This window comes from Schistocerca americana, chromosome X (genome assembly GCF_021461395.2).
Source record: "Schistocerca americana isolate TAMUIC-IGC-003095 chromosome X, iqSchAmer2.1, whole genome shotgun sequence".
Classification (NCBI taxonomy): domain Eukaryota; kingdom Metazoa; phylum Arthropoda; class Insecta; order Orthoptera; family Acrididae; genus Schistocerca; species Schistocerca americana.
In genome coordinates this window covers 312,347,452-312,366,091 of record NC_060130.1, presented here as the reverse complement: position 1 = coordinate 312,366,091, position 18,640 = coordinate 312,347,452, and the positions used below count along the sequence as shown (strand labels likewise).

The 18,640-nt window shown below is 39.8% G+C and overlaps 1 protein-coding gene across 1 annotated transcript in view; it reads left to right on the top strand.

The window, feature by feature from the left end:
• Positions 1-18,640, top strand: part of LOC124555767 — a 225,168-nt gene that overhangs the window by 163,333 nt on the left and 43,195 nt on the right. The window contains exon 8 of the mRNA XM_047129813.1: positions 2,843-3,056. Within this exon, the coding sequence (XP_046985769.1) occupies positions 2,843-3,056 (214 nt within the window). The remainder of the gene's footprint in view (positions 1-2,842; positions 3,057-18,640) is intronic.

The window sequence follows — 18,640 nt, the reverse complement described above, 5'->3', positions numbered from 1 at the left end:
CCTCATCGATTCCTATATAACATTTATTTGGAGCAAATTAGTTAGTTGAACGAACAACAGTTCCCATGCTGGTGACTCCAATGGAGCCCAATGGCTGTGTTACACACATTACTCGACCAGTATGTGCAGCTTGTGGAAAATGGCACCGCTGCTGTTCACATACTGCCTTCTCCCACTCAGTCAGTTTATGCTGTGATCCACCTGCCGCCCTTCAATTCTCGGACCCCTGGCTGTGATTTCCCTCCATGGAAGTAATTTTTGCAGGCTCTTCAGTGGCTAGCAACACTACACAGTTTTCTCTGATGGTCACACAGTTGGATCCCCTGATTGCTGTGGAAGTGCACAACATCATCATTCCTCTATGAAAACTGGGCAAATTCAATGTTCTCAGAGACTGACCGATAGGCCAGTTCATCTCATCAGAGATACATCACATATGAGTATTATTTTCAACAGAGGAATGCATTGATAAGCACCCCTCACAGCTCTTGCAACATCTTAACATTCTGGATGAACCCATGATAATGCCAAATAACCTGCTGCTCACAAATTGGCTCATGTGCCTGCCTGCTGTTGTCCGTACGGCAGTGGCCACACATGCCTACATGAACATCAGTGTGGTGGCCATAATTGCTAACAGGGTGTTTGAATCACTTGATGCACACATCTTGATCCCCACAAGAAAATGCTGCAGCCCCCTCTGTAAAGCTGCCCCACATGCACCTGGAATCAGTTTCTTTCCCCAAAGCCACTCCAACAATTCTGTGCAAATCACAGAGCTCATTAACTGCTTGATCATGGAGATGAACAAACTCACCATTGCCTGGTGAATGTACACCAATCTAATCCCACACCATGCCTGAAACTACACAGTAATGTCCTTGACTGGCATGCGCCCATCTGGCATGATGTGCAAACTCCCTCTTCCCCTGCTCACAGCCACCAGCATATCTGCCCACAGAGGCACAACTTCCACCCTCCTACTAGTAGCAACCAGGGTAACCCACATGCAAGCAGCTAGGGCTGGTAACACAAGCAGTTCGTCAACAATGCCACCAGCTGCTAGGCACCCTGCATGTGGCACCCAAACTGTAGCCCACTCTCCTTGATACCCTACCTCCTTGAAAATGGCTCAGACCTCTCTGTCTATCCCTGCCAGCTATTGCCCAAGGCTGGCCACCATCCGTTCTCTCCCCTACTCCTCACTGCAGAAAACTTCTCACCACTTGCCACTCATTGTTCCCACACCCATTGTACGGACCTCAGACTCAGCAGAGATTTCACAAGGACCTTTACCATGGCCAATGTTACAGACCCCATCCTCAGGACTGATTTCATCACCAACTATGGTCTTCTCCCTGATCTGGCAAACTGCTGGGTTGTCAACAACACTTCCCAACACTCCATATCCTGTGACTCCTGCACAAGCACCCATTTCATCATTAGACAGTTATCCTATTTAAGCGCCTTTGTCGACCTCCACACTGAATTCCCACCCTTCCAGCACCCTCAGTGAGGTATGCCATGATACACAGCACTACACAGGTTTCAGCCACAAAGAAATCAACCAAATTTCACCTTGGAAGTTCCTCCAACAAGAATATCTTGCACAATTCACAACTGACGTATGACATGTGGCAGGCATTGACAATATTGTGGCCAACTGTCTTAATTGCTCCAGTGAGGCAGCAAAACTATACCTAAACAAGTGCCCTCACAGGTACCAACCATACCACACAAAATTTCAAGCAATATTTGGGCATTTGTGTGATCAAGGGTCTTTCACACAGACGAATGTGCAGGGAGGCGGCAGACTGTGCATATGCCAGATTTGCAGGACCAGGTTCTGCTCTTGACCATTTCCATCTGCTTGGCCACACACAAACACCATCTCAGCTTCATCCTGACATTAATAACAGGCCATTCTGATGGTTACAGTATGCTGCTTCAGTCACTCTGCCAGCAACACACAAGGAATACATGGTATGTGGGCAAAGGAACTTTCATTCATTAGCGCCAAGACCATAGCAGTGATGAATTTCAAGACGCATATTCCTAGGACCTTTTTTCCTCCATTTCCAGTCAGAAATCTGTCCATGCAATTTGTCAGTTTTATTAATGTTCATCCTGTATATATTCAGATAGTTTATGGTTATACACTAAATATTTGTTACAGGTTCATTACTTTGATACATAAAGCCAGCAAACAGCCATCACTTCTAGAAATGTATGAGAATAAGAATTTTGTGATGAAATAAGACTTTATACTCCAAATTCTGGGTGGTGTGCGTGTGTGTGTGTGTGTGTGTGTGTGTGTGTTTTGTGTGTGTGTGTGTGTGTGTTTGTGTGTGTGTGTGTGTCCATTTCTAACAATGTATCAGATGTTGGACCACCAACACATAAAAAGTTATGATAAACTATTTTATGTTGAGTCTCAATTCTCTCAACAAGTTTTGATGAGTTATCTTTGATTCTCTTTGGATCAATTTTTATCCACCTATCTTTTCTGCTTGCAGTAATGAAGGTCATTTATCAGAACAGCATCTTTATTGTCCAGCATTCTGAAGCATAATATTATTGTGATGTATTATTGACTGTCTGGGGTGCTTTAAGCAGTTTAGAATTGAACAGAAAAATACATTAAAAGAAGTCACAAACATCTTTCACGCTATTTCCACTTTATTTTGTAATTACTTTCAATATTTTATTCTTTCATATGGGATATTCTTTTGATATTTGTAATCAGATGACTGATTACACATATAAAAGTGATTTATTTATTCAAAAATGCTTGATCTGAAATTATTGTACTCATTGTAACATTTTTTGGCAATTTTTGCAGAGAAGTGTATGAGAAATCGGTGGCCTACAGTAGTAGCTGTACTAGTGAGATTTCAACACCTATGACTGAAAATTCTTATTCAGATGTTGCTTCTCCTTCGGGAGAGCACAGTAAAGAGCCCACTACTGAAAACATTGGTAGCAAAGTAGATTTGCTGCAATATGCTCTTAAGGAATGGAAAGGAAGCACAAAGAAAGCCGAGACAATCCTGAAGGTATAACCATAGTTTTTAAAGACTTTGTTGATATCAGTTAAACATGATATTTTCCAAAAAATTATCAGAGAAAATGTCAAATCTACATTTGCAGAAAACTTTTTGTGTATTTACATCAAAGTTTTTTGTTGATAAACTGAGAAATGGAAAATATGTGTTTTCAAATTTTGAATTGTGGTTGGAATTTCTTTTATAGTAACAGTGACAAATAATTTACCAATGAATCACATAGCTCAGGAATGATAAATGTGTTCATCATAAATTAAACAATGACTGTGAATCCAAAAGAAACCCAAAATTCAGATAAACTCAGTGACATGTCAATGTTATACGTATGTGAGAGTAGCTGATCATAAAATAACTAAACAATAAATATCCATCTGGACAATATTTGTTTTATTCTATTACATTTAAAATGCATTTTTGTAGTTTTAACTGAAACTTTTTGTCAAAGAGCTGAGTGCTTACATTAATATCAACTGTTCACAAATATATTCAGTGACAAAGACAAGATTTTGACTGAGAAAATTGTTAAAATTGTAGAACAGGTAGTCAGCACTTACCTTCGGAAGTTTACAATTCATAATACTGCCTATAGAAGTGCTAGAACTAGAAAATAGCAAAGAAACTTTGAGAACAGTATTTTTTCTGCCAGGAGGGAAGAAGGGTTGGTTGGGGAACTTTGGAAAGATGGGGCACACATGTAGGCCCTGGATTAAGAGGGATACACCTATTGTCAGTCAACCTAAGGTCTGAGTGAGTTGCCCCACCCTCTCCCCCTTTCCAGCCATCTCCAACCAATACCTCTTTCACCCACAAAGGAAAAGCGTATAGTACTGAAAAATAGGGTTACTATTTTCTACTGTTTCTTTATAATTAATAACTAAAAATCAGGCAGAAAAAAGAAAAAAAAATCAATCCGAAGGTCTCCTCAGATGAAATGAAATGCCAAATTATTTTACAAAGTGTTCCTGTGAAAAGTGTTATTTTTCATATATTCAGGCAATTCTGATGCACCAGGGGAAAGCTAGGTCAAGAGTGATGTTTAGGTAGGTTAAATTTGCGGGTGATGGGATTTCAAAGAATAGTTCTGATAGGTATATTAGCGGTAGGGATAGAGAAAGGTTTATCTAGGTATGTCCTACTATAGTGGCTGATAGGGGCAGCATCCTTAAATCGTGTCACATGTGACCTATGTAATGACAGCTCCAAACATTCTCATGCATTCTCATGGCCATATGTTAGGGTGTATTTTGTGCTTGTAAGGCATCTGGGAAACCTGTTGATACTTTTCTCTACATCTTTCTTTCCCTGAAGAAAATTGAGTGTTTGGCATTTGAGATCTCTAAATGATACACTTCTGCTCTCCTTGTTTCATTTTAACTTTGTAAATGTGGTCTACAAATTCCTCATATGGTTCACCATGCCTTATCAAGATGTTATTTAGCAACTGCATTTCTGCCTAGTTTTTTCTTTTACTCATGTAGTCCACATTTCAGCTCTGTGAAGATTCCCATGTGTCTCAGCTTCTCATAACAAATTGTGAATAGACACAGACCATTTAATTATGCTACACTCTACCATTATTCCTTTGAACAATTACCCAAGGACACAGCAGCCTTAAAAATATCCCAAGGAAGTTTTTATTTCTTCCATGTATATCCTCTCAATGATGTAATTAAACCCAACATTGTGAACTCCAGTGCTTTGGTGGATGGACTAGATAGTGATGGGATCTCTACCCTTCTGGCTGTATTCAACTTACTTAACCCCTAAGTCAAACCCTGCTTATCAAGTCATAGTTGCACAGTCTCATTTAAGAGATGATGCACATTGTATTGCATACTGTGTTTCTTACCTCCCAGATTCTTGGAATTGTGCACTACCATCCATGGTGAGATGTACAACAAACAGGTTGTACATGCTGGCCAACAGCACTCGTGCATCAATGTGTGATAACTTACACCTGTGGCATCAATTAGGCAGTAACTCTGTACTCACTAGATGCTTGCTTCTGACATCAGATTTCAGATTTAATGCAGGAAAGTAGCTTTTGCGCATCAGTCTGTGGGTGCAGCTTCCTTTAGAGAAGGCAATAACTAGTAGCAGATAGCCAGAAAGTAGTGAGAAGATTGTTGAACAATGAAACACTCATGTAGAAGAGTTCAAACATGACTGGACAGTTGTTCATAACTGTTAACTCCCTATGGAACCAGTGTGGAGCCTTTGCCTTGGTGGGCTGAGTGACAAGGAGGAGTAGACAGGAGCACAGTCTATAATCAAAACCAGACATATGGTTGACCACAGGATGGCAACATAGGCAGTGCAGTGACTGCACCATTCAGTCTCCAGGAAATTCTTTTCATTATTAGTTCATCAATGCAGCACCCTTGTCAATGTGACATCTGACTGTGTTTTCCTGTTTCCTGGTATCTATATGGCAGAGGTATTAAGGCAGGCAAGAGCACTGATGTAATATAATCTTCACTATATTCCATTCAATGGCTGGTAAAGCACAGATGTCGATTTAGCTGTAAATGATGTAAACAAATCTTGCAGAATCCTCTGGTGTTTTCCTGGGTCATATCATAAGTTCTCCAGGGAATGTCTGCAAACCGACATGTTTCCTTCATCAGATAGTTCCTGATGATGGCTGCTCTGCTCAGGGCAGCATTGTGTGTACATTGGTCATTATCCCCTCCATCACTCCACTCCTGTCACTGTCTGTGGAAATGACTGTCATAAATTGTGGTGCTGGTGGGCTTAGCAATGCCAGCTGTGAATTGCAGCACTTTGTCTCTACACTGTTGCCACTGAGTGTGGACCTCACTGTATTGGAATGCTTTGCTGTTTCTTGGGTCAATGCAATGTTTCATGCCTGACTCAATTGTAGGCCACTATCTTTGTTAATTACACCTTCTTGGAATCTAAGTTTAATGGCTTCTTTAATCATGCAATCCCAGGAGGAGGAAGGCTGTCTAAGTATCTTGGTTTTGTTATACTCTATAGTATGATCAGTTTTATACTAGTGTCAACCACAGTTGAATTAGTGGCCTGGAGTAATTCAGTAAATCATCCTTTACTGAAACCAATAGTGTCAAGGTCTTAGCAAGTGGGTGAAATACACAACTGACATTATGTTGCGCCAAGATTCTGCTGGCTCTTCTGGAGCTTTTTCCAACTAAAGGGATGATCACTAGTGATTCGTAGTCCTCTTTTTCTTCATGCTGTTGCCTTGGTATAGCCTCTCTAAATGCATGCCTCATCTACTTGTTGTTGTATCCATTCCTTTGAAATGTATTCTTTAGGTTCTTCAACTCAGGTGGAAGGCTGTCTTCATTGCAGATGGATCATGTCCCATGAACAAGTGTGCATAATATGCCTTCATGCTGAGCAATGGAATGTATTTCCACCTCCATGGTAAACTGTACTGGGTGAGCTAAGTTGAAGTGATGGAGAAATTCACCTAAGTTGACCCATCCATGTGGCCAAAAAATGAACATGAGATCCATGTAATGGTAGAAATAGGTTGGTTTTAGTTGGGATTGCTCCAGGGCCTTCGCCTTGAAACTTTGAAATCTTCCATGAACAAATTTGTCGCAACTTGTGATGGATGACACCTAATGGTGACGCCATCCATCTTTTCATAATTTCTGTCAAACATGAAGTAAGTTGAAATGAGCACAAACTCAAAGAGACTTATCAGGCCGGTCCTGAATTTCTTGCTTATCAATTCCATTCATTTTTTTTAGTGGTACCCTGGTGAAGAGGAGCAGTATGTGAGAATTCACCACCAGATCACTATCACAGAGGCAAAGTTCTTGTAGATGTACAAAATGAATGGAATTATGGATGTGATGTTGGCATTACCCCACAGATGGACTCGGGAATGCAGACAGGTTTTTGGCCAAGACATACGTTGCTGCTGCTGACAAAGGGAATGTTACAATGTTACTCCTGCACTCAGAATACAAACAGAAAGTTTATGGACTTTTTGATGATGCAGCACACAGGAAAATAGAACAAGGTAAGTCCAGAGAAAAATCATCAAACTTCTACAAAGTACATTCAGTGACAAGACTGTCAAGAAATTTCAACCACAAGCTGCTGCTCTGCCACTGCTGTATGGACTGCCAAAAGTCCACAAAGAGGGCATCCTCTGAGGCTCATAGTCAGCAATATAGGAGCAACTACATATATGGTTTGGCCAAACACTTGACCACTCTCCTGAGTCTGTCTGTGGGGAAATGCCAACATTGCATCCATAATTCCACTCATTTTGTACAACTTCCACAAGAACTCCCACTTAGTGATAGTGACCTACTGGTGAATTCTCACATAATGCCCCTCATCACCAGGACACCACTAAAAATGCATGGAACTGATAAAGCAAGGAATTCTGGACCAACCTGACAAGGCTCCTTGAGTTTGTGCTCACTTCAACTTACTTCATGTTTGACAGAAATTATCAAAAGATGGATGGCTTCACCATTTGGTTTCATATGTCGCAATTTGTGGCAAATTTGCTCATGGAAGATTTTGAGAAGAAGGCCCTGGAGGAAGCCCAACTAAAACAAACCTGCTGACTTGTTCAATATCAATTTGTAACTATGTACAAAATGATGAAATGGACCAATAAATCAATCAATCAATCAATACCATTATGTGGATATTATGTTCATTGTCTGATCTCATGGATGTATCAGCTTAGGTGAATTTCTCCATCAGTTCAACTTAGTTAACCTAATACAGTTTACCTTGGAGGTGGAACAGAAATGCATCCTCCAATTTTTGATGTCCTGGTGAAATAGAAACCAGATGGGAAGCTGGAATGCAATGTGTACTAAAAGCCTACACACAATGATCTGTATATACATGCCTCCAGTCACCACAATTCCCAGTATGAAGGCATTTCATGGACACTTGGTCACGGGGTGCAGTTCATCTGTAACTAAGACAGCCTTCCACATGAGGTGAAGCACCTGGAGAAAACATTCTGAAGGAATGGGTATGGCAACAAGTAGTGAGGTGTGCATTTAGTCAAGTTATATCTAGACAACTGCATAAAGAAAAAGAAGAGCACCAATCACTAGTGAACATGCAATTTGTTGGCAATACCTCCATGAAAGTCAGCAGAGTCTTGAAGCCATACAGTGTCACATGTATATTTCACCCACCCTCTAAGGCTTTGACCCTGCTAAGTAGTTATCATTGGTTGTGTTCCACAGCTTTCCACTGGACTCGTATTCGGGAGGACGACGGTTCAATCCCGCGTCCGGCCATCCTGATTTAGGTTTTCCGTGATTTCCCTAGATCACTCCAGGCAAATGCCGGGATGGTTCCTTTGAAAGGGCACGGCCGACTTCCTTCCCCATCCTTCCCTAATCCGAGCTTGTGCTCCGTCTCTAATGACCTCATTGTCGACGGGACGTTAAACACCAATATCCTCCTCCACAGCTTTCATAAACCATAGGAATAACATACTGCAACACATAAGCTGCTGAATAATTTATTTTTAATTTCTAATTGTATGAGAGTTTTCAATCAGAGACCATTTCCCAGTTCAGTTTTTGTCAATAATAGATGTCACATATATCTTATAAAACAATTGTCAAAATATAACTGGTTATACAATTAAAAATGAACTATTCAGTAGCTTAGCATGTTATAATATGTTGTTTCTATGAACGACACTATTAGTTTCAGTAGATGATGATCTTGGCCTTTGCAAACCAGTGGTCTACCAGATCCCCTGTCAGTGCAGCAAGACATACATAGGAGAAATTGTACCCACAGTAGAAGAGTGGGGCCATGAACATGCTGTGCTGAATTACAACAGACTACCAAATCAGCCATGGCTGGCCATACTATAAAAACAGGCTACATTATCAATAACAACAAAACCAGGATACAAAATCTTCCTTGTTCTGAGATTGTGTGTTTAAAGAGGCTACTGAAATTGGGGTCTAAGATCATGTAATTAACAAAGAAAACAGACTACCACTGCATCAAGCATTGAACACTGCTCTGAGCGAAGAAAACCAAAGCATTATTGAAAAGGCTGTGAATGTAAGTAAATTGATCATTTTATATCACACAATTGGCTATCGAATGTACAGTTCGGCTTTAGAAGTCATTTAGCAACTGAAAGTGCTATATTCTCTTTTGTCTGTGAGGTACTGGATGGGTTAAACAAAAGGTTTCAAATGCTAGGCTAATTTTTTTAATTTAACTGAGGCATTTGATTGTGTTTATCACAAAATATTGCTCCAGAAGTTGGACCATTATGGAATATGGGGGGTAACTCACAATTGGTTCACCTCTTACTTTAGCAACAGGCAGCAAAAGGTCATTATTCACAGTGTTGAGAATGGCTGTCATGTGGGGTCTGAGTGGGGTATGGTCAAGTGGAGGGGGGGGGGGGGGTGCCCTAGGGTTCAGTGTTGGGCCACTCCTGTTCCTTATTTATATAAATTATATGCACTCTAGTATTACAGGTAACTCTAAAATATTTCTGTTTGCTGATGACACTAGCTTGGTAGTAAAGGATGTTTTGTGAAACACTGACTCGGTTTCAAATAGTGCAGTTCATGACATAAGTTCATGGCTTTTAGGAAATAAAATATTGTTAAATCACAGTAAGACTAAGTTTTTACATTCTCTAACACACAATTCAACTAAACCTGACGTTTTAATTTCACAGAATGTGCATATGATTAGTGAAACTGAACAGTTCAAATTTCTAGGTGTTCAGATAGATAGTAAACTGTTGTGGAAATCCATGTTCAGGATCTTGTAGACTTAATGCTGCCATTTTTACAATTGGAACAGATCTGAAATGTGTTCAGATGTCAGCGTAACTTTCTACACGTACATAGCATCAGTAGTTAGGTAAAGGATTAGAGTTGCAATTTGCTGTGGCAGGTGGAGTGGCCATAAGAGTTGTGTTTAGTGTTGTTATCAGGCATGGTAGTACATATAAGGTGTCTGAACAGCATCACATGTTGAATGATAACTGTGAAGAACATGTAATTGTTGCACACTTGTGTGAGACAGTAACTAACAGAGTTTGACCAGGGCCTCATTGTAAGTCTCCATTTGGCTCCATTTAGCTGCCTGGTCAAATGAAGCAATATCCAGATTTTTGGGCATTTGGATTTGACAATGGCCCAATGTTAGACTGAATTGGAATGTGAGGGCAGACATACTTATCATCAAGATGCCAGTTGACCATTTCTGACCATCATAAGGGAAGATTGCCATATTGTGTATCAAGCACATTTTAACCTCTTCAAAAATGCACCTGCCATTTGAGAAAAGCTATCAGATTCCCTGCAACATTATGTGTTAGCCTGTACTATTGGTTAGAGACCAGCAGCAGCCAGATAAGGGAATAACTAATCACAGTGCCACACATCTCCTGCCATTGACCCCCCCAACACAAATAGCTGTGTTTGGAGTGGTCTCAAGACCAGGAAACATGGGTTGCTGGTGTCTGGGGACACACTGTGGTCAGCAATGAATCATGGCTCTATACTACCCTAAATGACCATTGTCGGTAAGTATGATAGTGACATGGGAAGAAGTCTCATTCTTCCAATGTTTTGGAGATACAGAGCAGTGTTACTCTTGGCATTATGGTGAGGCAAGCCATCATATACGAGTTCAGCTGACAGTTGGTAGTGACTGAGGTAACTCTGATGACACAGTGGTATGTCACTGACATCCTCATGTGCTACCCCTCATGTAACAGTATCACAGTGCCATTTTTCAGGAGAACAATGCTTGTTCACACATGGCACATGTCTCTATGAACTGTCTGCATGACATTGAGGTACTCCTGTGGTGAGAAAGATTCCATATCGGTCACCTATAAGACATGTGTTGGACTAGCTTGGACATCAACACCATCCCAGTGCCAGAATCCAGTATAGCAAGGATTATTTACAACAGTTATGGGACAGCTTGCCTCAGTAGAGGATACAACAGCTTTACGATACCCTTCCCAAGTGAATCAGTGCATGTATCCAGGTCAGAGGTGGTGCAATGTCATACTGATAAGTGGGCTCATACTGCCAAGTTCTTTCTAAACTTGGTCAATATAGTATTCCCTGAAATAACATCACTTACCCTTTCAACCTATGGAGTTTCATTTTGTTTCTTCCTGCTCTCCTGTGTGCCATGAATGGGAATGCAGTTGGTCTTTTGATGTATCATAACATGGTTGAAGTAGTGTGAGCATGTAGCAGTTTGTTAATTGCTATTTGAATCAGATATGTGCTTGGTTATGAAATGCAATTATATGACTTGGATGATCTGTTTACTTTGATCACATTCGTTAAATGAAAAATTTGGTTCAGGAGATAGTAGCATGGCTGTAGCTGATGCTGTAATATAACTAACAGAATATGACTAATTTTGCCTTTAAGAATGTACCAGAAACATAAACACAACAGGAGGAAATGAAACACATTTTTTTAAGTTCATTTTGTGATTTCGGATTACCCAATATAACTCCTGCCTCTTCAGCAAACATTACACTTGCTGAACATCCGTAAGTCTTTCAGGAAGTAACCAAATTTTAACATTAAGAGATTCTGTATTATGTTTCCCAATTTCAAATATAGATATACTCATGGGGTTAGACAGAAATGCTAGGACATCAACTATTACATTGTCATATGTAGCAACATTCAAATTAAATATGATGTCTTCAGTTTACTGTCATTTATTTATAGTAAAGTTGTTCAAAATTGACTGGTACATCCATTTACCACTATGGTCATATTTTGTTGCAACTCATCTAGGTTTCGATGTGGTTGTCAAATGTCACTGAAAAAGTTGACAGTTTAATTTAATTTGTAAAAAATTTACTAGTGAGATGAAATACTGCTTTGTCTGTAATGTGAGTAATATGGCATTGATGTCTGGGAGGATTTCTTTCTTTGAACACAGTGGCACTCTTCCTTTATAGAATGTGTATTTTATGTCTTAAGAATATCTGTTTAATGTAGATGACTGTGATGAGTGCATACAGAAAGTAATGTTACATGTGTTTTGTTGCTACTGAAAAGGAAACATGAAACACAGTGCCAGTACATATCCTACTGGTTTTACAAAATAACATCAGCAAAGCCACTAAACTTAAAACCCTCACCTGAAAAATAAATCAGCATCATTGGTGTCATGTTCCCTCATAATGTGATACATTCCAGAAAGTTTTACAATTTAATTCAACCCAGTTTACACTGATTGGTCATCAGGAACTGCCATCACCTGTTCATCACTTCCCAGTTTTTTTTTTTTTTTTTTTTTTTTTTTTTGGGGGGGGGGGGGGGGGGGTGGCATGGTCATGTCAGAAATCAGCTATCTCTGTAGTGAGCAGTGCAGATGAATGTGCATTGGTGCCATGGCCAGAAAGTCACAGTAATTTTATAATTTGCTCACCCCCTCACTCTTACCTCACAAGGAGTGTAAACTACATTATCAGAAATGTTATGATGGTTTTTGTTGTAAGTCTGCTTCTTCAGCAATACAGATGTTATTAAGCACAGCTTATTTACAATTAAATCACACAAAATAATATTTCTTGACTCTTTTGCAAACACATAAAACTGAAGGTTCCTGGATGTGGTTACCACATGGTCAGTATATTACTCTGAACGTTTGTTGAATAATTCACATACCAGTGTTGGAGAAAACTGTTTGTAGCTTTGACTGGGAAACACTCAGATATGATCCACACTCTCAATGTATCCATATGCCATCAGTTTGTTCACTGAAAACACAATCATCTGTTTAATGGCAAGCAAAGATGGTCCTCCCATAGACAGACAGGAAAATCTGTGAGCTAGCCAAATGTCATTGGTATTTAACAATGAAGTTCAAATCACTGTCCAAGAAAAAGGATGTAGCATAGGGTTGCCGTCAATAGATACACTGGTGATCTTGCTGTAAATATCAGCTGGTTGGCTGATCTGTGACCATATGAAATTTGTTACCATATAAAAAACTCAGAACTTTTGATCACCAAAGATAATTGACAATGTCTCATTCTCTATCTGGGAATATTTTTTTGTGCCATGGTGATTGCCATAGTAGTGAACACAATAGGCTGTTCTGAACCATTCAGGTACCTATGCCACAGTACAGCCCCAACACCATATGTTAATGCATCCATGGTCAACACTGAAGATAAATGAGGATGATAAAAGGCCAGCCAAGGAACAGTTTGGAGACATTTCTTCAGTTTAAGAAATGCTGCATGACAATTCATGGACCACTGGTAAGGGACCTGTTTTCTCACTGCAATCGATTCAACATGAGCTATCACTGCAGTTTTGGGAATAAATTGGGCATAACAGAAACCTTGATCATAAAAACCTGCAGATCCTTTATGTTGTTTGGTACTGGAATATGAGAAAGGCTTTCATTCTCTGACATTAGTTTAAGTCCTTCCTGGTTAAAGATGCATTTTATATACTTAATAGAAGCCTAAAAGAAGGAGCATTTGGACAAGTTACACTTTAACCCCACTTTTAAAAGAAATGAAAATATTTTCCACAGATTTGATAAACACTCTTCTACAGTTCTACTTGTCACTACTACATTATCCAGATAAATGACACTTTGTGGAATGTTGGCAATAGTTTGTTCTAAAAATTTCTGAGAGATTGCTGGTTCACTAGCAACACCAAAAGGTAACCTGTTATAATGATAGAGGCCAAAAAGAGTATTCAGTACCAGACTGGCTTTGGAAGTTTCATCCAAAGGAAGTCAAGAATAAGCTTCTGGAAGATTGATTGTAGAGAAATACGACGACTTGACTCTATGATGTTTATTTGCATTAGCACACTCAGCTGGTGATTGCACAGCTGGCACTGACAAACATCTGCTTTAAAACCTTATTGAAAACACTGTTGACAGACATAATTATAATGTGATGTCGGCAGCTGTGTATAGCATGTAAAAAATAACCAGGACAACTAGGCAGTCTGCTGACAATCTGCTAAGGCCAGGAGAAATACCTGTAATGGCACTAGATTCCTAGGTTTGAGTCCTGACTGGTTGATTGGGAGCTACTTCACTGTCACCTGTACTGTGTGACATTTATCTAGTCTCATGCCCAGATGAACTAAGCTGCTGATTGAGATGATAGTTATGATATTTCACAGTATGTGGAAGTTGTAGCCTGAGATGCTTGAGGTATCTTGAATGCTGTAGCAATATGCAAAACTTCTAGAGAGGAACCTGGCTGCTGTAATGCACTTCAATATCCAGTACTAATCTAATCACTACATCACATATTAATGATTCTGTGTGGAATAGTCCACAAGAACATATAAACTTGCATCTTCTACTCAGGCCTTGTAGGTCTGCCATTCATGATTCGTAACTATCTGATGTTGCTTTAAGATATTGAAGGAACTTTAAACAAGCTGTCATGATATGCATTTCTGTGGCAAATTGTTCACTTAAAAGCAAATGGATATTTGTGAGAGGCAGCAATGGTGGGTTAGATAAAGGAGCCAACTTTTGCACAAGATAGTAGAGATGTTAATTTGTATTTCATAGAAAGGATTGCTGTTGCTCAGGGTAATGAATGTTACTTGCCTGAAAATAAAGTGCTAAAACCTTTTGATACTCTTCCCAGTCCTTTTGAGTTCATTAAACGGCTGAAAAGTTGGAACTGCTGGAAGTGATTGTTGATGTGCTAGATATGTCAACTTCTGCATGAGCTCGTGCTGCTACTTGAGCTTTCATTTCCATAGCTCAAGAAACTACTGGTCCATTATGGTTGAAACACTCAGCACAACATCATGACAAGTCTCATTCTGGTGCAGTGAGCTGCAATTCCAAAAAAAATTCGATAACACTGTTGTAAGTCTACTTTGTCAACAACTCAGATTTCATGAAGATCAACTTATTTACAATAAAATCACACAAAGTAATAGCTCCTGACTCTTCTGGAAATACACAAAAGACTCCTGGAATCAGTTACCTTATGTTCAATGCAGTACTCTGAAAGTCTGTTGAATAGCTCACAAGTCCATGCTCGAGAATACTGTTTGTACAGTAGGTTCAGCTAGGAAACACTCAGAATGAACCACGCTCTTGGCATATCGATATTGTGTCAGTTTGTTTACCACAAACACAACGAGTGAAGACAGTCCTGTATTAGGCAGACAGGAAAAGCCCAGAGCTAGCAAAGTGTTGTCAGCAGTTAGCAACAAAGTCCAAATTACAGTCCAAGAGAAAATCATGCAGCACGGGGTCGTTGCCAATAGATATACTGGAGAGCTTGCTGTAAACATTGGCTGGTTGACAAGTGACTGTAGAGATCTGCAACAGCCTTTAAATCTGCTGCAGGTGTTTTGCCATGAGATCTGGCATCAGCACGTGTGTGTGTGTGAGATTGTATCGAGTGATTCATCCATATGTACAGAGGAATTGCAGGATTGTTTGTATAATTGGATTATATGTTTGTCTGGTCCAAAAACATTTTGTTTATATCCTGTTGAGTTTGGATCACTGGCTACCTCCAAAAGGACAGTACAAAGAAGAAAAAGTATCAGAAAAAAGTCATTTACACTGAAGAGCCAAAGAAACTGGTACACCTGCCTAATATTGTGTAGGGCTCACGTGAGCACATGGAAGCACCACAATACAACATAGCATGGACTCAACTAATGTCTGAAGTAATGCTGGAAGGAATTTACACCATGAATCTTGCAGGGCTGTCCATGAATTCATAATAGTGTGAGGGGATGGAGATCTTGTCTGAGCAACACGTTGCAAGACATACCAGATATGCTCAATAATGTTCGTGTCTGGGAAGTTTGGTGGGCAGCAGAAGTGTTTAAACTTAGAAGAGTGTCCCTGGAGCTACTCTGTAGCAATTCAGGATGTATAGGGTGTCGCATTGTCCTGCTGTAATTGCCCAAGTCAATCAGAATGCACAATGGACATAAACGGATGCAGGTGATCAGACAGGATGCTTATATACATGTCACCTGTCAGAGTCGTACCTAGATGTATCATGTCTCACACCATTACAGAGCCTCCACCAGCTTGAACAGTCCCCTGCTGACATGCAGGGTCCATGGATTCATGAGGTTGTCGCCATACCCTTACGCGTCCATTCACTCAATAAAATTTGTAACGAGACTCATCCAACCAGGCAATATGTTTCCCGTCATCAACAGTCCAATGTCAGTGTTGATGAGCCCAGGCAAGGCATAAAGCTTTGAGTCATGCAGTCATCAAGGGTGCATGACTGGACCTTCAGCTCTGAAAGCCCATATCGATGATGTTTTTTGGCTGAATGGTTTGCATGCTGACACTTCTTGATGACTCAGCATTGATATCTGCAGCAATTTGTGGATGGGTTGCACTTCTGTCATGCTGAATGATTCTCTCCAGTCATCGTTGGTCCCATTCTTGCAGGATCTTTTTCTCTCAGCAACAGTGTCAGAGATTTGATGTTCTACGGGATTCCTGATATTCACAGTACACTCAGGAAATGATCATACTGGAAAATCCCCACTTCATCGCTACCTCAGAGATGCTGTGTCCCATCACTTATGTGCTGACTATAATACCACATTGTAACTCACTTAAATCTTGACAACATGCCATTATAGCAACAGTAACCAATCTAACAATTGCACCAGACACTTGTTGTCATATATAGGATTGCCAACTGCAGCACCATATTCTGCCTGTTTACGTATCTCTGTATGTGCATATGCATGCCTATACCAGATTCTTTGGTGCTTCAGTGTATATGACATACTGTTGTTGTTGTGGTCTTCAGTCCTGAGACTGGTTTGATGCAGCTCTCCATGCTACTCTATCCTGTGCAAGCTTCTTCATCTCCCAGTACCTACTGCAACCTACATCCTTCTGAATCTGCTTAGTGTATACATCTCTTGGTCTCCCTCTACGATTTTCACCCTCCACGCTGTCCTCCAATACTAAATTGGTGATCCCTTGGTGCCTCAGAACATGTCCTACCATCCGATCCCTTCTTCTGGTCAAGTTGTGCCACAAACTTCTCTTCTCCCCAATCCTATTCAATACTTCCTCATTAGTTATGTGATCCACCCATCTAATCTTCAGCATTCTTCTGTAGCACCACATTTCGAAAGCTTCTATTCTCTTCTTGTCCAAACTATTTATCGTCCATGTTTCACTTCCATACATGGCTACACTCCATACGAATACTTTCAGAAATGACTTCCTGACACTTAAATCTATACTCGATGTTAACAAATTTCTCTTCTTCAGAAACGCTTTCCTTGCCATTGCCAGCCTACATTTTATATCCTCTCTACTTCGACCATCATCAGTTATTTTGCTCCCCAAATAGCAAAACTCCTTTACTACTTTAAGTGGCTCATTTCCTAATCTAATTCCCTCAGCATCACCCAACTTAATTAGACTACATTCCATTATCCTTGTTTTGATTTTGTTGATGTTCATCTTATATCCTCCTTTCAAGACACTGTCCATTCCATTCAACTGCTCTTCCAAGTCCTTTGCTGTCTCTGACAGAATTACAATGTCATTGGCGAACCTCAAAGTTTTTATTTCTTCTCCATGAATTTTAATACCTACTCCGAATTTTTCTTTTGTTTCCTTTACTGCTTGCTCAATATACAGATTGAACAACATCGGGGAGAGGCTACAACCCTGTCTTACTCCCTTCCCAACCACTGCTTCCCTTTCATGTCCCTCGACTCTTATAACTGCCATCTGGTTTCTGTACAAATTGTAAATAGCCTTTTGCTCCCTGTATTTTACCCCTGCCACCTTTAGAATTTGAAAGAGAGTATTCCAGTCAACATTGTCAAAAGCTTTCTCTAAGTCTACAAATGCTAGAAATGTAGGTTTGCCTTTCCTTAATCTTTCTTCTAAGATAAGTCGTAAGGTCAGTATTGCCTCACGTGTTCCAGTGTTTCTACGGAATCCAAACTGATCTTCCCCGAGGTTGGCTTCTACTAGTTTTTCCATTCGTCTGTAAAGAATTCGTGTTAGTATTTTGCAGCTGTGACTTATTAAACTGATAGTTCGGTAACTTTCACATCTGTCAACACCTGCTTTCTTTGGGATTGGAATTATTATATTCTTCTTGAAGAATGACATACTAGCAGTCATTATTTTCTACATAGCCTGATCAAAGAATTAATACAATTTATCTTGTTACCATTACTAATAAAATCTAAATGTAAACTGAGAGATATAGGGGAAGCTACTGAAGACAGTATGGGACTGTATAAACAGGAAGAAAGTATGACCAAACAGTGATGCAGATAATATTAACAATTACAAGTTTAGACATATTGTGGAACAGATTGATACAAAGTATCTTGTCAGTGCAAAGTAGAAGAGTTAACTGATAGAACTGTGTGTATAGTGACTCACAAGAAAAGAATCTGGACACTAATGGCACTATAGATAACTACTGGAGAAAAATGTGATATGAAATAAAAGAAAATCACTTAATACATCTTTGATACATTGGTTTTCCATACATTTCAAAGGTTACATCCTGTGTTACAATTAAAAGGTATGCTGGATAC